Raw genomic sequence first — 26006 nt, 5'->3', positions numbered from 1 at the left:
GACGTCGCGCTGTCAACATGTAAGATGGCGGCTCATCACAGGCAGAATGCAGCTGGGCGCAGGAAAGTCCAGGTAAATGTACAGTATAAACGCTAACCCCAGACAGGAGCTCGGGCATGGGGGCACGGTGCTGCCCTACGCCTCAGCCTGCGTGCTAATGTCGAGCTGCAGAGTGGCGTCCTCCTGAGACAGCGCAGTGATTACTGCGAGGGGCAGGCTCCGTGCGCTCCCGGTCTCTCTCCACTGGGATGGATCGGTCAGTGAAGCACATCTGTAAAGAGCTGATCCAGACAGGAGATGATATCACTGCGCGAACACGAAGTTATCAGACTGGATTTCAAATGTGTAAAAAGACACGAATTAACGGTGGATTGCAAAAGGGCCCGGGTCGTGTTTTTTTTTTTTAATTGTAGTGGGTAGGTCATGCAGTCGTACAACGGCAGCCGTGTTTAGATTGAGTCAAGGCAAAACATCAGCCATCAGCATGTTGTGTTCTTTTCATTTTGGCAAGCGTTATTTGCTGCGTCCGTTTCCTGTACCGTGACCGGTTCGTTTAGTAAGGTTTGTATGAGGCTCGGTGCTGCTGTAGTACTGCATATATACTTTGCAAGTACCTGGTGCAATGCACTAAACACTTCATTACTGATCGAAAAATCCAATAATAATAAGAAGAGTTCTGTTGTGGAATAACTCCCTTTGACGGGTAACCTTTCAGTTTTTATATTAAACGTTTTATTCATATAATGCAATTACCGCTACTTCACAGTTTCATGTTTATTCAGGTCGTCCATGTTTGCAGGGAAGTGCTGCATATTTAACTGGATAAAGTTGTATAGTTTTGCAAAGTTCAGAATGTGGAGTCAGTTGGCTATCAATAAATAGCAAGCCCACTGTGCCCTGGTGTAATGACTAAGGAGAGAAGGCGACATGCCAATCTGTTTCAATGTAGCAAATGCAAATTCAGTTGTTACTGTTTCACCATTAAGCCAACACTGATGTGTCTAACACAGACACACAGATAATATATATATATGTATGTATGTGTGTGTGTGTATAGTAAAGTCCGACTGGAAATTACATTAGTAGATTCACGTGACAAATGCATAAGGGAGGCAGCATCTGTGTTGAAAACTGGAAGAAAATGGACGGCAAAGAAATCTGTGGAAGATGCTAAGGCTGCCCTTCGAATCTGAGATATTATGGGGAAAGTTCTGCATGGGAAAGGAGGTTTTGGTCTCAGTTCAGCTCCTCCTACATGGCACAAGGCAACCCCAGTTTAACAGAGGAAGCTGGTAGTCAACGAGGTGCAAAAGCAGGAGAGGATCAGGTGTGTAAAGGCCGTTTCCCAGGCCAAGCAGGGAGAACGGATGAGATGGGAGAGTGTGGAACAACGCAAGATTGGCTGGCAAGACCCATGGCCAATGGAACAGAGCAGGATCAGTTTCCTCATCAGATCTACATATGATGTTCTACCATCACCACAGAACCTAAACCTCTGGGTGGGTGAGGATCCCTCATGTCCTTGTGTTCATTACCTGCAACATTAAGGCACATTTTGACAGGATGTAAGGTGGGTCTTAGCCAAGGACGGTTAACTTGGCGCCATGACCAGGTGCTGCAATGTTTGGCCTTAGCATTGGAAGACAAGCATAACCTGACCAATAAGTTGCCACCAGTTCCATCAAAGCATTACACACAAAAGACAATATTCCTCCGTCCAGGAGAGCAACCACCAAGGAAAGGTGTTAAAATCAAATCTCGCTCAGGACAACTGGAAGCTGCTAGAGACTGGAAGATGCTGGCAGATGTTGGTCAACGGCTTATTTTTCCACCAGAGATTGCCACCACTAACCTTCGACCAGACATTGTTTTGTAGTCTGGATCAGGACGCCTTGTTCATCTGGTAGAGTTAACAGTGCCATGGGAGGATGCTGTGGATGAGGCGTGTGAGAGGGAGAAAGTTCGGTATGCTCAACTAGCTGCTGAAGCGGAACAGCGAGGATGGAGAGTCTGAGTTTTGTGCTTTTCACTTGTATTTTTTCTTTTTTTTTTTTTTGCAAACTTGCCATTTGATTTGTGCTAATAGTTAATGGCGTAAGAAGGACAATAGAATATTTGCTTGTGGTTTGTCTTGTTTGTAATAAGCAACTTTGTGATATTGTTTTTAATACATGTTCATTTTACTGCAAGATTGGACTGGTTTCCTGCGGTAGTACTGTATAAAATGAAAGCAACATCAAAAATACCCAATGTCTCCTGTTTTTCAGTTGGTTGACGTGCTCCCTCTGTCTCTCTGAATGTTTTTCGGTTGGTTGACGTGCTCCCTCTGTCTCTCTGAATGTTTTTCGGTTGGTTGACGTGCTCCCTCTGTCTCTCTGAATGTTTTTCGGTTGGTTGACGTGCTCCCTCTGTCTCTCTGAATGTTTCTCGGTTGGTTGACGTGCTCCCTCTGTCTCTCTGAATGTTTTTCGGTTGGTTGACGTGCTCCCTCTGTCTCTCTGAATGTTTTTCGGTTGGTTGACGTGCTCCCTCTGTCTCTCTGAATGTTTTTCGGTTGGTTGACGTGCTCCCTCTGTCTCTCTGAACGTTTCTCGGTTGGTTGACGTGCTCCCTCTGTCTCTCTGAACGTTTCTCGGTTGGTTGACGTGCTCCCTCTGTCTCTCTGAACGTTTCTCGGTTGGTTGACGTGCTCCCTCTGTCTCTCTGAACGTTTCTCGGTTGGTTGACGTGCTCCCTCTGTCTCTCTGAACGTTTCTTGGTTGGTTGACGTGCTCCCTCTGTCTCTCTGAACGTTTTTCGGTTGGTTGACGTGCTCCCTCTGTCTCTCTGAATGTTTCTCGGTTGGTTGACGTGCTCCCTCTGTCTCTCTGAATGTTTTTCGGTTGGTTGACGTGCTCCCTCTGTCTCTCTGAATGTTTTTCGGTTGGTTGACGTGCTCCCTCTGTCTCTCTGAATGTTTTTCGGTTGGTTGACGTGCTCCCTCTGTCTCTCTGAATGTTTCTCGGTTGGTTGACGTGCTCCCTCTGTCTCTCTGAATGTTTTTCGGTTGGTTGACGTGCTCCCTCTGTCTCTCTGAATGTTTTTCGGTTGGTTGACGTGCTCCCTCTGTCTCTCTGAATGTTTCTCGGTTGGTTGACGTGCTCCCTCTGTCTCTGTGATGTGTGTCTAATCCACTGTGCTACTGTGGTGTTGCTGCAGGTGTCCTATGTAATACGGGATGAAGTAGAGAAATACAATCGCAATGGGGTGAACGCACTGCAGCTGGACCCCACATTGAACCGGCTGTTCACTGCCGGCCGAGACTCCATCATCAGAATCTGGAGTGTGAACCAGCACAAGGTACTGTAGCTGTCTAGTGCTCACTCCCATAGCTGTGGAGAGGGGTGCTGTAAATACTGTGTATTATTGCTCTTTTGGTCAATTGAAAACACTGAAGTTGTAAATACTTTTGCTAAAATAGCCAGGAGCCCTTTTAACAGAAAAGTAAATTTGTCTTACCTTAAATATATAATAAGACAAATATACACCTGTAGTTGGGTTGGAGGCACAAAGCAAAGCTGAGTGACTGCCTTCAGCCAACAAAGCCATGCTAATACAACACAGCACACAAGTGCTGGAGTGTGTTCTCTCACTTATAAAACAGATACCATTCGAGAAAAAAAAACGTATGTATGTGTTTAAAAAAAAAAAAAAAAAAAAAACAATGCATGTCCTTATGCTTTGGAGAAAAACTAGTCCCTCAAACAAACACATTTCTGTTTGTTGTAAGCATCAAACTGGAAGTTTGTAACTTTTCTATTTAGTGTAATTAATTAAAATGAAAGAAGCCTCTGTGCTGGTCTCAGTGAACAGAGCTGACATGACCCGTTAGTGATGTGTTAGCCTTGTTAGTGATCAAGCATTTTAAAAATACCAAAATACATTTTAGGTGTTCATGAAAAGATACAGAAAAGGAGGCAAAGACAAAGATTACTATCCATGCCTTACTGCCGCTGACTTGGAGAAGCCAATACAAAAATATATTATTGGCATTTTAAATGCTTGATCGCTAACGGGCTGCCATTGCAGAGCAGCACTGAGGCTAACAATAATATAACAAAGCTAGAAATTGAGCAGCCGAACTGAAGCGTAGAATTCTCGTAACAGACCGTTTACATTTTCAAGACAAACTCTTTTTAAGTTGATTTACCATTTCTTTGAGTTTTTTTTTATTTCATCAAGTTGTTAACTTGTTAGAACTCTGTGTCTCTGTTTTTTTTGTTTGTTTGTTTTGCATCTTATAATTCTAGCCACTTGTCAAGATGAAACGTGACAAGAGGAATATCAATCATTTTTAAAAACTGTAAAAGACCTCTCGAAACAATGTGTATGAGTATTGCAGGTTTAATATGTCGTGTATTGATAATTTATTAATCGAACTTCTTGTCTTGTTCCACAGGCCTTTATTTTATTAATTTTTTTAATTGTGAAACACTAACATGTCTTTGCCGTGAAATGCACTACATAAAAGTAATTTGTTTGATTGATGACTACAATGTGTAATGAATTAAAGTGTATAGAGAATGTAGAAACTGCTATATTTCAGAAATACACACAGTACTTAGCTGGATCAAACTGGTAAGTGCTAACGTCAGTGTGGTTATTTAAGTATAATATGGTTGGTAACACTTTTATTTTTTTAAATTGCAGCAAGACCCCTACATAGCATCAATGGAGCATCACACAGACTGGGTCAATGACATCGTACTTTGTTGTAATGGAAAGACTTGTAAGTATTTCACCCTTTGAATGTATCATCACTGTTCTAACAGTATATGCTGTACCTGTTGGTAATATAATGTGATGTGTTTACTCTGAAAACATTTGCATGGACAGTATAATAATAATAACAGCAGTGTTTATTTATTAGGGTCTGTGAGAAGGGGGTGGAATTCACTGGACACAAACACAAGGTTCAAGTTTGAACACCCCACAGGGGTGTACTTTATTAAATTCACCACAAGGTGGCACTGCTCTGCTGCCTCACCCGAATTCCGACGATGGTAAACATGGGGCCAATGGAGAGTGCACGCACACACACAGGTGCGTCAAAATAATAGTCCAGACGAGAGGCGAAAGCAAAAAGAGAACATAAAACTACAAACAAAAGGTTGCTGCTTCAGCAGCGTTCCCCCACCGTCGCTACCCGTACGCCTCGGGTCTTCAGCCTGTGTCTGCTCGCTACTCCTCTACCTAACGCTGTGTGGGGATGCCCAAGGTTTCCCCGCTAACTACACACGTTCCCCCTCGGGACTGTAGTAAAAGAAAAGGTTTGCCCTCCCCGATTCCGGGCTATATTCTTCCGTCTGTGTTGATGGGTTGGCAGCTCCAGATGCTGGCGTTCTGTTCGGTCTCTCCTTTATGTTTGACCAGAGCTCCCGCTGTCGTTCTCCCAGAAGGGCCGACCTGAGGAGTAGCAGAGCATTATTTTTATAGGACAAGCGCCACTCAAGACCCGCCTCTCAACCACTAAGAGAGAAAGAGCGAGCCCTCTCCCAGCCTCCCCATGTCACTGCCATGATTGACAGGCGGGCTCTTCGTGGCTCCCGAGCTCCCCCTGCAGGATCATGCACGCACCAAAGAGCCAGTACAGGACCCCCCTGTTACAGGGTCCTCTCGTCTGAGGGATAGCAGAAGCACCCTGACTAGGCAGCTCCCTGTATGAAGCAGCCACACATGTTTAGTTACTTTGAATAGCAGTTCATTCAGCTTGCACTGTGCACCAAGGGCTCTAATAATCCATTGCAAAACATGACTACCTAGTAATACTGTGCAGTATTACTAGGGGTCTACTTAGATCGCGGCAAATTACTGTATTTTTTGCGGGTAGGTTATGGAATAAAGGATTTCGCTTACATTTTGCGTACCTGTTTACACATTAAAGTAGAGAATATTTCAGAGCAGTATAAAGCCTAAAAATAGTTGCTGTCATTTGTTAAAGGCAAGCATGAATCATCCCCCAGCTGTTGCTGCCGACATTCTCTGTCTGGTGTGGACCTGCCCACACCATATTTTGGAATATTTTTTTGTAAATGTTTTTTGTCCAAGGACGTAATAAAAAGGCCTATCTACAGAAGGAACATACGTAGTTTGGGTCTCTTGCGTTGTGCAGTAGTTCAGTTAAATGACGTTTCTTTTTTTCTTCTCTCCGTACCTGTCTGGTATGCATTGACCCTTGAAAGAGGTGAATTTTGCGGTGACCCCTCAATTTCACAATTTTTCTGCGAAATCGCTATTTAGGTAGTCATTACACTTTGCAATGATTTTACTTTTGGTAAACTTTTTAAGGGTAAGGTACAAAACCCACCAATGGATCAGCCCAAGTAAGAACATAAGAGCATAAGAACATAAAGTTTACAAATGAGAGGAAGCCATTCGGCCCATCTTGCTCGTTTGGTTGTTAGTAGCTTATTGATCCCAGAATCTCATCAAGCAGCTTCTTGAAGGATCTCAGGGAGTCGGCTTCAACAACATTACTGGGGAGTTGATTCCAGACCCTCACGATTCTCTGTGTAAAAAAGTGCCTCCTATTTTCTGTTCTGAATGCCCCTTTGTCTAATCTCCATTTGTGACCCCTGGTCCTTGTTTCTTTTTTCAGGCTGAAAAAGTCCCTTGGGTCGACACTGTCAATACCTTTTAGAATTTGGAATGCTTGAATTAGGTCGCCACGTAGTCTTCTTTGTTCAAGACTGAACAGATTCAATTCTTTTAGCCTGTCTGCATATGACATGCCTTTTAAGCCCGGAATAATTCTGGTCGCTCTTCTTTGCACTCTTTCTAGAGCAGCAATATCCTTTTTATAGCGAGGTGACCAGAACTGAACACAGTATTCAAGATGAGGTCTTACTAGTGCATTGTAGAGTTTTAACATTACTTCCCTTGATTTAAATTCAACACTTTTCACAATGTATCCGAGCATCTTGTTAGCCTTTTGTATAGCTTCCCCACATTGTCTAGATGAAGACATTTCTGAGTCAACAAAAACTCTTAGGTTTTTTTCATAGATTCCTTCTCCAATTTCAGTATCTCCCATATGATATTTATAATGTACATTTTTATTTCCTGTGTGCAGTACCTTACACTTTTCTCTATTAAATGTCATTTGCCATGTGTCTACCCAGTTCTGAATCTTGTCTAGATCATTTTGAATGACCTATGCTGCTGCAACAGTGTTTGCCACTGCTCCTACTTTTGTGTCGTCTGCAAATTTAGCAAGTTTGCTTACTATACCAGAATCTAAATCATTAATGTAGATTAGGAATAGCAGAGGACCTAATACTGATCCCTGTGGTACTCCACTGGTTACCACACTCAATTCTGAGGTTTTTCCTCTAATCAGTGCTTTTTGTTTTCTACATGTTAACCACTCCCTAATCCATGTACATGCGTTTCCTTGAATTCCAACTGCGTTCAGTTTGAGAATTAATCTTTTGTGCGGGACTTTGTCAAAAGTAACCTCTGAATACATTTGAATTGAATGCTATTGCCTTAATGACCTTGCTTTATTCCTATTTATTTTGTAGTAATATCCGCTTCCTCAGACACCACTGTCAAAGTCTGGAATGCACACAAAGGATTTTGCATGTCAACACTGCGGACACACAAGGTAAACTAAACTATATATACTGTGTGTGTCTCTGTCTGTCTATCTATCAATCTGTGTATCTATCCATCCATCCATCGGTCCGTCGATCTGTCTGTCTGTATTGATCTATCTATCTGTCTGTCTATCGATCCATCGATCGAGTTATTTTTTTTGGATGTACAGAGAAGGTTGTACACAGCTGAAGGGCTTTTCTCCGAAACGTCCTGAAATAAATAGTTTCAAGAAGATCCACTCGCAGTGATTTCAGACATAAGGGAGGACGTCAAAAATACGATTGCATGTTGTACACTTCACTGTGTAGAAATGTTTAAAAGCATGTGCCTGTGCTCTTGTTTTCGCAGGACTATGTGAAAGCGCTGGCATATGCAAAGGATAAAGAGGTGGTGGCATCAGCAGGGCTGGACAGACAGATATTCCTTTGGGATGTAAATACCCTCACAGCACTGACTGCCTCAAACAACACGGTCACCAGTAAGTGTCTTAGGATAAATAATCCACCAATTAAAGTGCATCGTTTAGATTCAAATGAAGACATTGGTTATATAGACCACCTGAAGCGATATTTCATCAGAATTGGGTCTCCTAGGGCAGTAGCAAAGCAATTTCACAGAAATGTATCAGCTGAACAAGATTTCCAACCCCATATTTAAAAAAAAAAGCGCTATTAATAAGTCCAGCGTCTGTATGTGTGCGTATATGGGTAAATGTTTTGATGTTTCTGTGCTTCAAGCACAGTTTTTAACGAATGTGAAAATTAATCTTCAGTAAAAGTAAGCAGCATTATTTAGATGGCCTAGGTTTTGGAGTGTCTCTTTAATAAATGTCTTTAGCCCAAGCTGTGCTAGCCACTGAGTTTCTGTCAAAGAAGTTTAGTAAGACCAGTCCCGTTCTCGTAGACCTAAGTAGGTCCTCACTGCTAACCCTCTTGACTACTCTGTCACAAAACCGCTTCCTCCCTGAAGAAGTTTACTAAGCCCCTGTCCCACGCTGGCAGACGCAGGCGCCTGTCCCACGCTGGCAGGCGCAGGCGCCTGTCCCACGCTGGCAGGCGCAGGCCCATCCCATACTCTCTTGACTCTTTCTCGTAGATCCTCACTGCTAACTCATTCTCGTAGATCCTCACTGCTAACTCATTCTCGTAGATCTTCACTGCTGACTCTCTTGACTCATTCTCGTAGATCCTCACTGCTGACTCTCTTGACTCATTCTCGTAGATCCTCACTGCTGACTCTCTTGACTCATTCTCGTAGATCCTCACTGCTGACTCTCTTGACTCATTCTCGTAGATCCTCACTGCTGACTCTCTTGATTCATTCTCGTAGATCCTCACTGTTGACTCTCTTGACTCATTCTCGTAGATCCTCACTGCTAACTCTCTTGACTGCTCTGTCACGAAACAGCTTCCTCCCTGAGTGGGAACAAGGACTCCATCTACAGTCTTGCCATGAATCAGATGGGAACAGTAATTGTTTCCGGGTCCACAGAGAAGGTTGGTATCTTTTCAGCTTCTTTGTTTTAAGCGGGCAATAGACATTATAGACCAGGTTTGACAGGTATAATGCATTTATAGTTTACGACCTGAATGGACATTTAATTAATTTACTGAAACGATTGAGAACGTGATTGGAACAAAGACCTGGTTAGGAATCGCCCAATCAGGGATTTGCCCCTACCTGATTTAAAACCTCAATTGTCAAACAGTGTTGGTAGTAATCCTGTTTGGAAATGTTTCTTTTAAAAACTGTCAATGTTTGATGCAGCTGGTTGAAGACATTTTAAAGAAGTCGGGCAGTTCTATGCAGTTTGTGTTCAGTCATTTACCGGAAGCAAACTAAACCAGCTGCCAGGTTCTTAAATGCAGTGTACAGGAAGTGTAACAATCAGGAAAACTGGGTTTGTTCTTAAATGCTAAAGATTATGTAGACGTATGTAGACACTATTCTTTCAGAAATGGGGATTTTCATAGGAAACTGCATATTGTGTACATTGTACGGAAATCGTGAAAACAGTACAGCCTTGAGCAGGAGTATTACCTAGTGTTATACAAGGATAACCCTTGCGTACAGAATGTGTGAAGAACACAGCCTGTAGTACATTTACATGGATCTCTTGCTTGCTGAAACAACAGGTTCTGCGAGTGTGGGACCCACGGACCTGTGCAAAGCTAATGAAGCTGAAAGGACACACAGACAATGTAAAGTCTTTGTTATTAAACAGAGATGGAACACAGGTGAGTCTCTGAGAGAACTGTGCAGGTAGAGTGACATGTCCACCTTTTAACTAATTCTGTGTACTGTGCACCAGCTTCATGTTCTAACCAAACTTAGTTTTTTTTTGTTGTTTTTTTTGTTTTTGGTTAAGTGACGTTTGCACAAACATGCGCTCTATATTAAATAACAAACTTTTCCTGCATTTAGTGGTGCAGAAGAAATACTGAAATCCAAAGCATGTTTTTAACCAGGGCTGGTTGTTTCTTACTATAAGAACGAGGGGCAGCATTGCCTCTTTTTTCCTAGTTTGTTTGGTGCAGAAAGGTTTTCAGCAAGCAGCAGAGTACCCTCTGTTACAACATGGTCTGTTCCAGATGCAGCCTCTCTCCATGCTGTGATTCTGGTTTCAGTGCACTGTCTCACTCCTCCTCTTGGAGCGGGTGCAGCCTCTCTCCATGCTGTGATTCTGGTTTCAGTGCACTGTCTCACTCCTCCTCTTGGAGCGGGTGCAGCCTCTCTCCATGCTGTGATTCTGGTTTCAGTGCACTGTCTCACTCCTCCTCTTGGAGCGGGTGCAGCCTCTCTCCATGCTGTGATTCTGGTTTCAGTGCACTGTCTCACTCCTCCTCTTGGAGCGGGTGCAGCCTCTCTCCATGCTGTGATTCTGGTTTCAGTGCACTGTCTCACTCCTCCTCTTGGAGCGGGTGCAGCCTCTCTCCATGCTTTGATTCTGGTTTCAGTGCACTGTCTCACTCCTCCTCTTGGAGCAGGTGCCAGTGTACACAGGAGTGTTAAGGAGAATAGAGCAGGTGGTGGAGCCCCAGCTCGTCTTTAATATATCAAGTGCAATCAATCCAGAAAGTCGTGGTCATGTTACTGTTTTTACCGGCCTGAAAGTGAATTGTTTGACAAGTGTTTTGAAAAGTGTTTGTTGACCGTCAGAACAATACCCCTGTGGAAACCCTCGTAAAGACTGTCTGTTTAAATGGAAATCTGGACTTTGCAACATGTCATTTAAAGCTCTGTGTAAATGTTTCTTTACATATCTATAAAATGGCATACTTGCTGACAGTGATGCTTAACTGAATAGTCAAATTATCAAACAAAAGTTAAAAGAACACAATGTGCTTACCTGAGTGTGGAACCACAACTGGGAGATCTGGGAAACGTCCAGTGCATAGCTGAAAAATAAACCAAAAAAAAAAAAGTTAGTATTTGATATTAAAGAATGTGTTATCGTTTGACTTGTAAACAAAAGGCTTATTGTTTAAAAACAGGAATAGCGATGGGTGTAGCGAGGTAAAGCTGAAAGGAAACTTGTATTTATTTACTGGTAAAGTTGTAAGGGAGGTTTGGCATGCATGTGCTCTTCATGGGGACGGCGCGGCCGGGAGTCCCAGGTTACTAAAGGGCCAGGCAAGCACACCTTCACAAGTAGAGGGGGAGGCTTTGCCCTTGGAAAATAAAAAAGGGAAAATGTGTTTTTTAACTTTGCTATTGGAATAAACAGCTTCTGGATAGGTTTGTAAAATGTCTTCTACAAAGTAAAATGAAAACTATCTGTGGTTTATTCTAGAATATTACATTTAGTAGTTTAGATTGTTCGGGGGCGGAGGAGCCTAGCTGGGTAGCCTGCTATAAGTACCTCCTGGGAGTTCATTTGAGAGAGAGACTCTTAGTAACTCTGAGCTGAGAGAAGGGTGTTAAGCTATTGCACCTCTAGTCAGTAGAACATTGCTGGTATCTGATTGTGATTTCTTGAGTTTGTTTAACAGCAATCCAGCACTGTGTGCTGCAGGAAGTATGCGGCAGCCCTTGCTAAAATACATAAAAACAGAGTTTGTGCTTTAGTAGAGCGTTTCACTGGGGTAATAGCAAGGCTGTGGCAGGCACTGACTGCCCCTATGACTGAAATGCCTGTTCTCCGTGGTGCAGTGTTTATCAGGCAGCTCCGATGGGACAATCCGCCTGTGGTCCCTGGGCCAGCAGAGATGTATAGCCACATACAGAGTCCACGATGAAGGGGTCTGGGCTCTGCAAGTGAACGAGGCTTTCACCCACGTTTACTCAGGAGGACGGGACAGAAAGATCTACTGCACAGACCTGCGCAATCCAGACATCAGGGTGCTCATCTGCGAGGAAAAGGCACCGGTTCTGAAGGTAAGGAGCTGATGGGTGCTTTTAGACAAGTCTGACGCCTTCTCTCTGCTCCAGTTCAAGTACTGTAATCAATGTCCATTTCAGAGACTTTGACACGCAAACCTGGCGTTCATTGTACTGAACCTAATACCAGGCGCGAGAAACTGTTTTTAGAAGGCAAGCAAGGCTTTTTAGCATTTAATCGCACAAAATGCAGTAGCTGTAATAGATACACTTGTGTTAATTAAATAAATACCATAAATAGTTTTTTAAAAATATATATTAATACATTTGGTGAAACAGCAATGTAAGTGTTTAGCAGCTGAATATTTGTGGTTACTATTTACAGTTTCATGTACAGGACTTGAATATTTCATAAGTTTCCCCAAATCCAAATTGTTTGTCCTACAATTACAACTGCCCCCCCCCCCCCCCCCCCCAACCTCTGAATTAAGAAAGTGTCTTCCTTTAGTGTCTTCACTCTGCTCTTGTTGTTTAGATGGAACTGGACAGATCTGCAGACCCCCCTCCAGCTCTCTGGGTGTCCACCACAAAGTCCTCCGTAAACAAATGGGTAAGTACAGAGACGTTCTTAACCCATTAAGTGCCACTGCCTTCCTTTTAAGACAGGCTACTTTGTTTGGAGCATTTTTAACTGGCATCTACCTGTTACTTTCGTTCACTCTTATTGTTCTGATAGCTCACTCTCATTTTTGTTCATGGTGCATTTTTCTTTAGTCCCTGAAAGGTATTCACAATTTCCGAACATCTGGTGAATATGATAATGACTGTAGCGCTCCCCTGACACCCCTGTGCACACAACCTGAACAAGTGATCAAAGGTGAGCTGTCTGAATTGCTTTCCACTGACCCCCAGATTCAACATGTACACATTACACAGAGTACCCACTGTATCTAGGGGAGAGGTCACAGTTAAATGAAGGGCTTCCAAGGCACTCTGTAAAGTCAATTAAAGGGGCAGTTGGATTTGACAGCTGTCTAGGGCTGCTAGATTAAGCCTGGAAGAATTAACCCAGTCCCTTGAGACCTTGAAGTCAAATTAATTTATCAGCAAAACCTTGTGAGATCAAGGTCTCCTAGGGGGTAGAGTCCTGGGATAATAGATGGCATTCAGTGGCATTAGTCACCTAGTTCAAACAGTTCACTGTACAGATACTAACCACAAATAAGTATGCCATAGGTATTGGACTGTATTATCCAGTGTAATGTCATAACATGATGTAATCTCATCTTTTCTTGTGTATTTTACACTGGAAATTCTAGAATACTTTTAGTCGGTTTCAAATGCAGAATTATATTTGGCATGCAGTTTAAACGTATTGGAGACAAGTTGAAAGTACAGGGCTGAGGATTTATGGAATGTTCTTTTTTGTTTGTCCACTAGGGGGAGCTAGTATTATTCAGTGCCACATCCTGAATGATAAGAGACACATACTTACCAAGGACACCAACAACAATGTGGCATATTGGGATGTACTTAAGGTGATTATGATATGGTTCTCTTTATCAGGTTTTAGATTTACAGAGTCGTGGAAGCATGTTGTAACGCAGCATTTCGTTTTTTTTTTTTAAAACAGGCCTGCAAGGGAGAAGATCTGGGAAAGATAGAATTTGATGAAGAAATTAAAAAACGGTTCAAAATGGTATATGTGCCAAACTGGTTCTCAGTAGACCTGAAAACTGGGGTGAGTCTTGGTGTTTTCTGTATAGTGTTAAACTGGGGTGAGTCTTGGTGTTTTCTGTATAGTGTTAAACTGGGGTGAGTCTTGGTGTTTTCTGTATAGTGTTAAACTGGGGTGAGTCTTGGTGTTTTCTGTATAGTGTTAAACTGGGGTGAGTCTTGGTGTTTTCTGTATAGTGTTAAACTGGGGTGAGTCTTGGTGTTTTCTGTATAGTGTTAAACTGGGGTGAGTCTTGGTGTTTTCTGTATAGTGTTAAACTGGGGTGAGTCTTGGTGTTTTCTGTATAGTGTTAAATCTGTGTTTTAGCATGAATTGCAAGCTGCTGTAGATACTACAAGTATTATTGATTTACTAACAATGCAGAATGACCGAGTAGCATTTGCTCTCTCTTTAACCCCAGGCGGCGAGAGCCCAGCCTGGATAATATTTAGTGTAGTGTTGCTCTTGGCTGTCCTGAGCCAGAAGCATGTTTTTTGAGGGTAAAATGTAGAGACGGTGTCACACCCAGTCACTCTGCACTGGCAAGAAGTAGATCATATTTGGGGGACTGTTCATTAAAATCTCTTGCATGTTTTTAAAGAGGAGATGATTTTCTACTCGGAGATACCCGGGTATTTGGTAAACGAGGGTCTGAGTGAGGAAAGACAGACAGTACAATCCCAGGTAGTCTTGGTGGTCCAGTGGTTAAAGAAAAAGGCTTGATACCAGGAGGTCTCCGGTTCAAATCCCAGCTCAGCCACAGACTCGCTGTGTGTGACCCTGAGCAAGTCACTTAACCTCCTTGTGCTCTGTACTTCAGACAGAGGTCCTATTGTAAGTGACTCTGCAGCGCCCCCTAGTCTCTGAGTCGTTTTGGATTAAAGCGCCTGCTAAATAATAATAATAATCCCCACCCCTAGTGTTTCTGTAAATCCTCTGTTGCTTCCACACTTTAACACATGGATTGCATGTTAAAGGGTCCTGTTTGTTGTGTACTCTGCAGTTAAAGCAAGGCTGTTCTCAAGCTCTTCTGGGTTTAGCTGTGACCCCTGTCTTGCTGCACTGTATCCGATTCTCTTGTGTTGGATTTGTTTTATAGATGCTGACGATCACTTTGGATGAGAGCGACTGTTTTGCTGCCTGGGTGTCTGCTAAGGATGCTGGGTTTACCAGTCCAGATGGTTCAGATCCCAAACGTAAGTCACGATGGCGCTGCCCCCGGCTCAGCAGCTTGAACACCACTTACCACTGCTGATATTGCATGAATCATCCCAGCCACCAGCTTCAGCGTTTCACTATGGGAACTCCTGAATAGCACCCTTCACTGTGACCTGGGACCAGTACAGATCAATACCATCACTGCTACGTTATTTGGAACTTCTGGATATATAAATTTGGGGGGGGGGGGGGGTGTCCCCCCCCCCCCCCCCCCCCCCCCCAAAACCATTCGATCTGATATGACATACTCCTTAGATTATGCTACCAGGGATGCTTTTTTTTTCACAAAAACCTTCAGGTATTGCTCCTGCTAATCTCTCAAGTTGTTTGATATAAATAAATACATTACGCAACCTATTCAAAAGTGTTGTAGGGTTCTGCTCACGTATTTCCCTAGCTGGCAGATAGGCTGCTTAGTTCCACTAGGCTTTCAGCTGATGCCGAGTTCCTGTGTCCCAGACATCAGGACCAATGCTCCCCGTTGTGGGAAGATAATAGCTTTCCACTTGGCTAAGTGTAGGGAAGCGCCTGGTTGGAGCTGAGAAGATAATTAGATGGCGTGCTGGTAGAATAGAAAGCTTGGAGAAGCCCCCCTGCTATGAGCAGAATGCTTGATTGTCACCCCGGTCACAGGGGTTCTGGCTCTGGAATTGATTTATTGGTTTGTGCCCGTGTTTACAGCACAGGTACAGTCACAGCTCTGCAGTGTAACAGCAGCAGCACTTAAATATTCTTAGATAAAGGGAGACAAGTCGGTATAATCTGCGGTTCGTCGTTCCAGCAAAAGCAAGTCATCAAACAAACGTGCTTCCTCTACCACAGGGGCCATTTAGGTAAGAAATGTCACTCTGTTTTAACCAGCTGGACTGGAAAGTAGAGATGTGCAGGTCATTCAAAAGACTTTGAGAAGAACCTTGAAACTGGTAGCAATCCCCAAAAATATGTATCAACCGGGGGGCTAGTTTCACAAAGCAGTTCTAGGTAGCAGTCTGCTAAACCCAATTCACTTCCATAATAAAATAAACACACACTTATCCTTTAATCATATAGACTTGCTGAGTTGATTTCTACTGAGCTTTATCGTATCTTAAAATAATGTTTTTCTAAGCAGGTAATACTAAGATATCTTGCTGACTAGCAGCCTGCTAAGTGCTGGCAGTGCTTTGTGAAACTGGCCTCAGAAGATCAGTGTGTGCAAAGAATCCCGTTGGAGCCATTGAATGAAATGGTGCATACAACCACATGTCTTTCCTTCTTTAGTAAACCTGGGTGGGCTGTTGCTTCAAGCTCTGTTGGAATACTGGCCAAGAACACATATCAGCCAAGTGGATGAAGAAGAAAGTGAAGTAAACCACGGTGTGTATCTTCAGTTCCACCTGTTTCTTTAGAATATGTCATGCTGTACAGCAGATATAAAGGATGGTCTGCAGAAACGCGAACCATGCTGACACAATACTTTCCCTGTATCCGTAACACAGGAACTAGGAAGGCTGTCTAGGTCATTGTCTCACTGATCACACACAAGGAGTGTGGTAACCCTTTGACTTGCAGGTCAATGTCATTTTTAGAACAGATCATCCAATATGGAAACCCCTTTTTGCATTACGTACAGATTTGGCTCCTCTTGCTTTTGCTGTAACTCTGGGAATCGGATGTAGGTCAAGCATCTATAAACAGGCCCATTTTCTGCAGGAGTAGAATCAAAGCCATGTTTTACAAACTCGGGTCATGCTTGCCACCTTTCAGTTGGCTCAGAGCCGTGGCTATGAGGATGATTCTGCAGCGGCAGCAGATTTGAAGGATCGCTCACCTTATTATATATTTATTGCATTTATGTAGAGCTTTTAATACAAAAGTATTGCAAAGCACTGTACAGTACATAGCAGAAAAAACAGAACAAACTGCAATACATTTGTATAGCATGTCACACACACACAACTGCTACAGTCAGACCATTTAAATAGCAGTATACAAATAATAATAATACAAAAGCAGCAGTTTTAAAGTTACATTAAAACCCACTAAGATAAGAAAGACATTTTATAAAAGTGCATCTTTAGTCTTGATTTGAAAACTGTAACGGTCCCAGATTCCCTGAAGAACGTCATCTGTTTTTAGTTCAATGGTGACAGCTTTAAATACTATGTAGAGTCTTCAATCAGTTCCACCACTGCACTTCCTGCTGGGAATAACTTTAATAAATCATTTAAGCTGGCAACTTCCAAGTGTTGTTCTAACTCCTCTGGAAAAATCCAACGGCAACTTTGAGCTGTGATGTAGAATGGGCGTTGTGTGACTTTGCTTTTGGGATGCTTCATGCTCGCTACACAATGCACACGTGTGTTCTTTGATCACATTGTCACGCTCGATAGTGGGTGTCATTACCAGTGTTCATTAACAAGGGACCCTTTTACTGCTGCATTGCTTGAAATGCAGGCCCTCTGAATCAGACACACCACATGCTTTGACATCGTCTTACAGTCGGTATGCAGCTGTATTCTACGAGTCCAGTTTGTTACAGGTGGTGTCCAGTCAACATTAACCATTTCAATGCCACATTCTTGTAACCTCTGGACATATTATTTATACAGAGCACTTGAATTACCTTTACAAGCTGTATACAACTATTGTCTCAGTTAAAAATCATCCTTTTCACTGCTACATTGTAACCTCTGGACGAATCAATCTTTCACATTTCCATATTCCTCATGTTTTGAAGCTATTCAGCCATTCTGTCTGATATGACATACTCGGCGCGACCCGGAATGTTTTGTTCTTGTTAACAGAAACTCTCATTTCTTGGTGTGTGGTGCTGGTGTTGTTTCATATCAGATGTTTATGTGTGTATTTTAGTTTGCATGCAGGTCATGTGGTTCCCTGATTGAACCCCTCAGTCAGTATTGCCACTGCTTTGTTTTCATATGTAAATGTTTTGTAGTTAACGGTGAGCAGGAGCCTCGAATACAGAAAGGAAATGGGTATTTCCAGGTGCCGCCCCACACGCCGGTCATCTTTGGTGAAGCAGGGGGGAGAACTCTGTTCAGGTTAGTAACCTGGTCCTGCTGCAGCATTACTGACACCTGAAGCAGCGTTTCTACCTTACTGGATAGCAACGCTTGGCACCTCTAACAAACAAACAGCTCTGTACACAGCATCAGCACCTTTAACAAACAAGCAGCTCTGTACACAGCATCAGCACCTTTAACAAACAAACAAGCAGCTCTGTACACAGCATCAGCACCTTTAACAAACAAGCAGCTCTGTACACAGCATCAGCACCTTTAACAAACAAACAAGCAGCTCTGTACACAGCATCAGCACCTTTAACAAACAAACAAGCAGCTCTGTACACAGCATCAGCACCTTTAACAAACAAGCAGCTCTGTACACAGCATCAGCACCTTTAACAAACAAGCAGCTCTGTACACAGCATCAGCACCTTTAACAAACAAGCAGCTCTGTACACAGCATCAGCACCTTTAACAAACAAGCAGCTCTGTACACAGCATCAGCACCTTTAACAAACAAACAAGCAGCTCTGTACACAGCATCAGCACCTTTAACAAACAAGCAGCTCTGTACACAGCATCAGCACCTTTAACAAACAAGCAGCTCTGTACACAGCATCAGCACCTTTAACAAACAAGCAGCTCTGTACACAGCATCAGCACCTTTAACAAACAAGCAGCTCTGTACACAGCATCAGCACCTTTAACAAACAAACAAACAGCTCTGTACACAGCATCAGCACCTTTAACAAACAAACAAGCAGCTCTGTACACAGCATCAGCACCTTTAACAAACAAGCAGCTCTGTACACAGCATCAGCACCTTTAACAAACAAACAAGCAGCTCTGTACACAGCATCAGCACCTTTAACAAACAAGCAGCTCTGTACACAGCATCAGCACCTTTAACAAACAAGCAGCTCTGTACACAGCATCAGCACCTTTAACAAACAAACAAGCAGCTCTGTACACAGCATCAGCACCTTTAACAAACAAACAAGCAGCTCTGTACACAGCATCAGCACCTTTAACAAACAAACAAGCAGCTCTGTACACAGCATCAGCACCTTTAACAAACAAACAGCTCTGTACACAGCATCAGCACCTTTAACAAACAAACAAGCAGCTCTGTACACAGCATCAGCACCTTTAACAAACAAGCAGCTCTGTACACAGCATCAGCACCTTTAACAAACAAGCAGCTCTGTACACAGCATCAGCACCTTTAACAAACAAACAAGCAGCTCTGTACACAGCATCAGCACCTTTAACAAACAAGCAGCTCTGTACACAGCATCAGCACCTTTAACAAACAAGCAGCTCTGTACACAGCATCAGCACCTTTAACAAACAAGCAGCTCTGTACACAGCATCAGCACCTTTAACAAACAAGCAGCTCTGTACACAGCATCAGCACCTTTAACAAACAAGCAGCTCTGTACACAGCATCAGCACCTTTAACAAACAAGCAGCTCTGTACACAGCATCAGCACCTTTAACAAACAAACAAACAGCTCTGTACACAGCATCAGCACCTTTAACAAACAAGCAGCTCTGTACACAGCATCAGCACCTTTAACAAACAAGCAGCTCTGTACACAGCATCAGCACCTTTAACAAACAAGCAGCTCTGTACACAGCATCAGCACCTTTAACAAACAAGCAGCTCTGTACACAGCATCAGCACCTTTAACAAACAAGCAGCTCTGTACACAGCATCAGCACCTTTAACAAACAAGCACATTTCTGTACACAGCATCAGCACCTTTAACAAACAAGCAGCTCTGTACACAGCATCAGCACCTTTAACAAACAAACAAGCTTCTGTACACAGCATCAGCACCTTTAACAAACAAGCAGCTCTGTACACAGCATCAGCACCTTTAACAAACAAGCAGCTCTGTACACAGCATCAGCACCTTTAACAAACAAACAAACAGCTCTGTACACAGCATCAGCACCTTTAACAAACAAGCAGCTCTGTACACAGCATCCCCTGACTACGTACCCATTGTTCACATTTCCATTGCCTACATGGGCCATAAAATGTGCAGTTTTTATAGAAACCCCCTTTTCTTCAAGCGTTTCTTTTCATTTTAAAAAGTCTGCTTCTGCATTTTTCACTCTCGTTCATTTCCCCAGAAGTGTGTTCTGGGTCAAAGCATTGGTTATTGACAGGAATCAAGCCAGTGACGCAGGTCCTCCCATGTACTTGTTTGAGGGGAGTGTATGGGGTCAGTACAGGTTAAACACATTTGTGAGCACACTTGAGAACACTGCTCAAGCTCAGCTGCAAGGTGAGAGGATGTTTTCCAACTCAAAAAACCCAGGACACAGAGGAACAAGGAATTGATAAAGTGAGGTACATTGGACCTTGTGTAGAAGAGATGTGTATTCTGAGTCTGGAGCAACATTGTAACTCATGCTAATAGATCGTGTTTAGATATTGTTAGGAAAACAGAGTGTAAGCAGAGCTCACAAAGTTCAGCTTCACACCCCCACATTTAGGTAAGATATATAAGACAGGCACTTGAGAGTGTGAGTGAGACAAGCTCCCTGAATCCTCTCCTGATGAGAGACCCTCTCTGTGCCTGAGCTACCTCCCAGAACGTGATGTAACTGATCGCTATCTGACTGTTATAACTCGTTGCTACACTGTTGTGTCTAACGTTAATGTTTAAGCTATATGCCTGTAACTTTTGAATATTGGAATCAATACATGGAAACTTACTAGCATAGCAATTGGTACAGTTGGTACTGCGTGCACTCGTTTCCAGGCGTCAGATTAGTTTCCTTACAGGACTGTAGTTCAGTATTTTTATAGCACTGTCGTGTAACACTATAACGTTCTAATGAAACAATAGGTGAATGGAGGGACTCTCTTTTCTTTTTATGTGTGTGCTTCCTCTCTCAGATTACTGTGTCGAGATTCAGGGGGTGAAACAGAGTCCATGCTTCTCAACGAGACTGTTCCGCAATGGGTTATTGACATCACTGTGGATGTAAGTAGACCTCTATTGCTAGAGTCAATCCCGTTAGTGCTGTTTAATGGTAGATCACTAGTTTGTGTGTGTGTGTATTTTAGTACCAGTATTAATGGTGTTCTGCACTTGCTATTGCTATGTATTGCTGCTGTGAGTCCTAAGACTCTTGTGTGAGTGGCTTTGTCCAAGCTCTTTCAGGCAGCTACAGTATCTGGAGGAGACATCTACCAGCATGAGAAGAGTTCATGCAACAAAATCACAAACTTAGTTTGAATTTTTCATACACTTTAGGTACATATCAAAACAAAATTGCATGCTGTGAATTTAGCCGCCTCCATTGGATAGTAAGCTGTATATTAAAACCGCATCGCACTGGAACTTTAGCGGTTCTCCTCAACATTATATATGCTGTTAATTCAGATGTAGATTTTGTGATCAGTGTCTTCATAATTGAATTGAACAATCTCTCTCTCCTCTTTTAACTTGCAGAAAAACATGCCTAAATTCAACAAAATCCCTTTCTACCTCCAACCTCATTCCTCTTCAGGAGCGAAGACATTAAAGAAGTAAGTTGGCTCAGTTGTCAGGACTCTTGTTTCTTCAGTCCAGGATGACAGGCTGGTTTGTAAAGCATGGTGCTGGTTTGAAGCATTAGGATGATTGGCAGATTACCTTGTGCTGTAGGTATAGGAACCTTTTCACTAAACTTTTAACCAAGTTACTTAAAGGCTGGTTTGAAGATTATATAGTTTTATATGCATCTGTTGTTCTATTATGACAAGTTATAAATATTCTCTACTTTTGATTAAAACAGTTAAGATAGGGGAAGGTTTAGTTTTGCCAGAAGGGCATCGTTAAAATAACTGGAAGGAAATGTAGTTAATTAGTAGCATGCTAAAAAAAAAATAACAATATCCTGCATTTATCTACAGGAAACTGATTCCTGCACCCCAGGTTATTTATTTTACATTGAATACAACATTGTTTTTGATCAGTGAACGGTCAGCAAGCTGGGAAGTGACTTGGTTGTCTGCTGCAGCAATGCTGAAGGCTGTTTGTTTCACTGCTTTTAGGGATCGATTATCAGCTAGCGACATGCTGCAGGTCAGGAAGGTGATGGAACACGTGTACGAGAAGATTATCAACCTGGACAACGAGTCCCAGATAACCAGCGCCTCCAATAACGAAAAGCCTGGAGAGCAGGAGAAGGAGGAGGACATCGCCATGCTGGCAGAGGAGAAGATTGAGCTGCTGTGTCAGGACCAGGTGTGTAGACATGCCCCTCCCCCTCACTGCTCCTGGCAGAGGAAGAGATTGAGCTGCTGTGTCAGGACCAGGTGTGTAGACATGCCCCTCCCCCCCCCTCACTGCTCCTGGCAGAGGAAGATATTGAGCTGCTGTGTCAGGACCAGGTGTGTAGACATGCCCCTCCCCCTCCCCCTCACTGCTCCTGGCAGAGGAAGAGATTGAGCTGCTGTGTCAGGACCAGGTGTGTAGACATGCCCCTCCCCCTCACTGCTCCTGGCAGAGGAAGAGATTGAGCTGCTGTGTCAGGACCAGGTGTGTAGACATGCCCCTCCCCCTCCCCCTCACTGCTCCTGGCAGAGGAAGAGATTGAGCTGCTGTGTCAGGACCAGGTGTGTAGACATGCCCCTCCCCCTCACTGCTCCTGGCAGAGGAAGAGATTGAGCTGCTGTGTCAGGACCAGGTGTGTAGACATGCCCCTCCCTCCCCCTCCCCCTCACTGCTCCTGGCAGAGGAAGAGATTGAGCTGCCTCAGGACCAGGTGTGTAGAATGCCCCTCCCCCTCACTGCTCCTGGCAGAGGAAGATTGAGCTGCAACCTCAGGACCAGGTGTGTAGACATGCCCCTCCCCTCCCCCTCACTGAAAAGCCTGGCAGAGGAAGATATTGAGCTGCTGTGTCAGGACCAGGTGTGTAGACATGCCCCTCCCCCTCCCCCTCACTGCTCCTGGCAGAGGAAGAGATTGAGCTGCTGTGTCAGGACCAGGTGTGTAGACATGCCCCTCCCCCTCCCCCTCACTGCTCCTGGCAGAGGAAGAGATTGAGCTGCTGTGTCAGGACCAGGTGTGTAGACATGCCCCTCCCCCTCACTGCTCCTGGCAGAGGAAGATATTGAGCTGCTGTGTCAGGACCAGGTGTGTAGACATGCCTGCTCCTGGCAGAGGAAGAGATTGAGCTGCTGTGTCAGGACCAGGTGTGTAGACATGCCCCTCCCCCTCACTGCTCCTGGCAGAGGAAGATATTGAGCTGCTGTGTCAGGACCAGGTGTGTAGACATGCCCCTCCCCTCCCCCTCACTGCTCCTGGCAGAGGAAGATATTGAGCTGCTGTGTCAGGACCAGGTGTGTAGACATGCCCCTCCCCTCCCCCTCACTGCTCCTGGCAGAGGAAGATATTGAGCTGCTGTGTCAGGACCAGGTGTGTAGACATGCCCCTCCCCTCCCCCTCACTGCTCCTGGCAGAGGAAGATATTGAGCTGCTGTGTCAGGACCAGGTGTGTAGACATGCCCCTCCCCTCTCACTGCTCCTGGCAGAGGAAGAGATTGAGCTGCTGTGTCAGGACCAGGTGTGTAGACATGCCCCTCCCCCTCACTGCTCTTGGCAGAGGAAGAGATTGAGCTGCAGTGTCAGGACCAGGTGTGTAGACATGCCCCTCCCCTTCACTGCTCCTGGCAGAGGAAGAGATTGAGCTGCTGTGTCAGGACCAGGTGTGTAGACATGCCCCTCCCCCTCCACCTCACTGCTCCTGGCAGAGGAAGAGATTGAGCTGCTGTGTCAGGACCAGGTGTGTAGACATGCCCCTCCCCTCCCCCTCACTGCTCCTGGCAGAGGAAGAGATTGAGCTGCTGTGTCAGGACCAGGTGTGTAGATTTTTCCAAGATTCAGTTACAGTGGCTGGATTTCATATGTGCAACAAATCAAAACCGAAGCAATGAGGTGTTCTGATAAATACATCTCTGCCGTACATGAACATAACGATCCTGTATTAAAGGAACACGTTTGTTGCTGCAGGTTTTGGATCCAAACATGGACTTGAGAACAGTGAAGCATTTCATCTGGAAGAGTGGCGGAGACCTGACCCTCCATTACCGACAGAAATCTACGTGAATCAAGAAGGGCCAGGAGTTCCAACACCTGCTCATCCCCATCAGCCACCACCAGCCTGTACTGTTAATTAGCGTAGCGGTTTCCAGCACCGCCGAAGCCCCACACAACCCTGTGTTAGCTGCGTGCTTCAATGAGCAGCCCTGTACAGACCATTTCTAACTATCAAAAAGAGGAAGTCCCTTCATGCTGTAACATAGGAACATTACAGGGTATATAATGACATTTGAAATCACTGCTGTCTGAATCAGGACAGAGAAAATAAGAAGGGGGGGTTGTGCTGTGTACAGTGGATGGATTAAAGAATATTTTCCAGGACAACCCTTTTTTTCTTTTTGAATTCCTAGTTTGCTGTCTTGTTTAGAAGGATAGAGCGTTTGATTTTATTAATATTGTTTGCAAGGCTCCGTGTTGATCGCTTGTACACGTCAGCGTTCGCGTTGTGATTGATCGGTAAGCGCACGCTTTCGTGTTACGCTCTGGTTTTTGCAGTACATTCCAGGACACAGTACTTGTTTCTAACATCGTGTTCCACTCCCTGTTTGTGTCTCTTCATATCTGTGAGCGAGTGAAGGATGGGGACATTCAGTAACAGGAAAAAGAAAACAATCCCAACACGTTCTTTTATCGGATACAAGTAACGATGGGCAACGACCTGGCATGTATCACTCCACCTCATCATTACTATTGAAATGCATTCATTCACTGTAGCAAGAACTGTAAAACAACCCCTTAAGCATTGTAGACGGGAGAGACCGGACCTTCTTCGCACACAACTTCTATGGCTTGCACTTTCTTTTACAAGATAAAGCCACATAGACCTATTGTTTTCTTTTTGTAAATGATCTGTACATGAAAACCAAACTTTTTTTTTTTTAAAGAGACAAATACAAGTAAAGTTTATTATTTTCAATAGACCAATTTGCTTTATTATAATTTTTGACTATTTTGTAGTTTTCTGAGCACACTGCAGTATGCATTCTTATTATTTTTTAAATCTCTCTCGCTCTCTCTGTATCTATATAGAGCAGAATTGCAGGTGATTTTCTTCATGGTGAGAATGCTGATTCCCATTCAGTCTGCTCTGGGGCCTCTTCATGCAGTAAACATGTTGCCCTCGTTATTATCCATCTGCGTTCGGGGGAGCTTGTCCATTATTTTGTCATGGGCAAAAACGAAGAGCTCAGTTTGTGTTTTTTGTTTATGAATTAAGCAATGCCTGCTTAACTGCGCTTTGCAAATTTAAGTGTCGGATGACAATGAAAGTTATTGAACTGCAGAATATAATAGATTATAACAAATATAGTGTATTGTAACTTTAAAAAAAAGAAAAGTTGTTTTAATTTGTTTTTTGTCCAAAATAAATAAGAAGCATCTGTTAATTCTAGTTGCTGTACAAGCTGTATATGAAGTTGAAATCTATGAGGAATATGTAAAGATGCCATCTCCACAACCCCTGTATTATTTCTTCTCCCCTTGTTGATTGTAAGTATATCTGTAGTATATTTTGGTTTAATATCTGCTAAGTAAATTGACCAATATAAGTTTGCTTTTACATTTACAGAGCCTTGGTTTATTCTTATTGACCTCAAATAGTTCTGTTCTGCCAGTTACACTTCTGAACGTGTACAATCCATGTAGCCTCTTCAAATTCGTGGTTTTGGCAGCTGCAGTATGCTGTGAAATTCCCAGTCTAATACCACTGATAGTGATGCCTGCAGTGTAGAGGGCAGGTGTTTCATGATTACTGCACTGAACACTCCTAGCTGAAGAACTCGATTGACAGGCAGATTAAGCAATCCAAGCACGTCTGCATTATCACTGGTTAAATGATAGGAAGAAGAATCCAATCACTTGTGCTCCTCTCTAATCATAGAAAGGGTCAGGGTCAATTCCAGTGTTCCAATTCCAAATACAAACGGAAATCATTACTAAAACACACGCTTCAAATACAAACAGAAATCATTACTAAAACACTCACGATTCAAATACAA

At 43.5% G+C, this 26006-nt stretch overlaps 1 protein-coding gene across 2 annotated transcripts; it reads left to right on the top strand.

Moving 5' to 3' along the window:
* LOC121309969 (WD repeat-containing protein 48) lies at positions 1-24910 on the top strand. 2 transcript variants are annotated; one of them, XM_041243174.1, is made up of 19 exons: positions 1-72; positions 3199-3339; positions 4690-4768; positions 7563-7645; positions 7987-8116; positions 9046-9134; positions 9774-9875; positions 11791-12015; positions 12494-12568; positions 12733-12835; positions 13399-13496; positions 13592-13699; positions 14775-14871; positions 16154-16249; positions 17832-17937; positions 20816-20903; positions 21375-21451; positions 21959-22151; positions 23920-24910. In XM_041243174.1, exons 1-19 carry the CDS (start codon positions 25-27, stop codon positions 24013-24015), a joined length of 2034 nt encoding a protein of 677 aa, XP_041099108.1. In that variant the 5' UTR covers positions 1-24; the 3' UTR covers positions 24016-24910. The 2 variants fall into 2 exon arrangements, with proteins under 2 accessions (XP_041099108.1, XP_041099102.1); XM_041243168.1 differs by lacking the exon at positions 16154-16249 and having other exon boundaries at positions 5-72.
* Positions 24911-26006: the final 1096 nt, after the last annotated feature.

This window comes from Polyodon spathula, chromosome 3, assembly GCF_017654505.1.
Source record: "Polyodon spathula isolate WHYD16114869_AA chromosome 3, ASM1765450v1, whole genome shotgun sequence".
Taxonomy (NCBI): Eukaryota; Metazoa; Chordata; class Actinopteri; order Acipenseriformes; family Polyodontidae; genus Polyodon; species Polyodon spathula.
Note: the sequence above shows the minus strand (reverse complement) of the source record. Positions and strands in the feature narration are given on the sequence as shown.

What these genes read in the sequence shown, in the direction of transcription:
- LOC121309969 (XM_041243174.1), top strand. Translation starts at nt 25, where the DNA reads ATGGCGGCTCATCACAGGCAGAATGCAGCTGGGCGCAGGAAAGTCCAG. An exon ending in GGAGTGTGAACCAGCACAAG is followed by an intron (nt 3,340 to 4,689) that starts GTACTGTAGCTG and finishes TTTAAATTGCAG; the next exon opens with CAAGACCCCTACATAGCATC. An exon ending in AGTCCTCCGTAAACAAATGG is followed by an intron (nt 12,569 to 12,732) that starts GTAAGTACAGAG and finishes ATTTTTCTTTAG; the next exon opens with TCCCTGAAAGGTATTCACAA.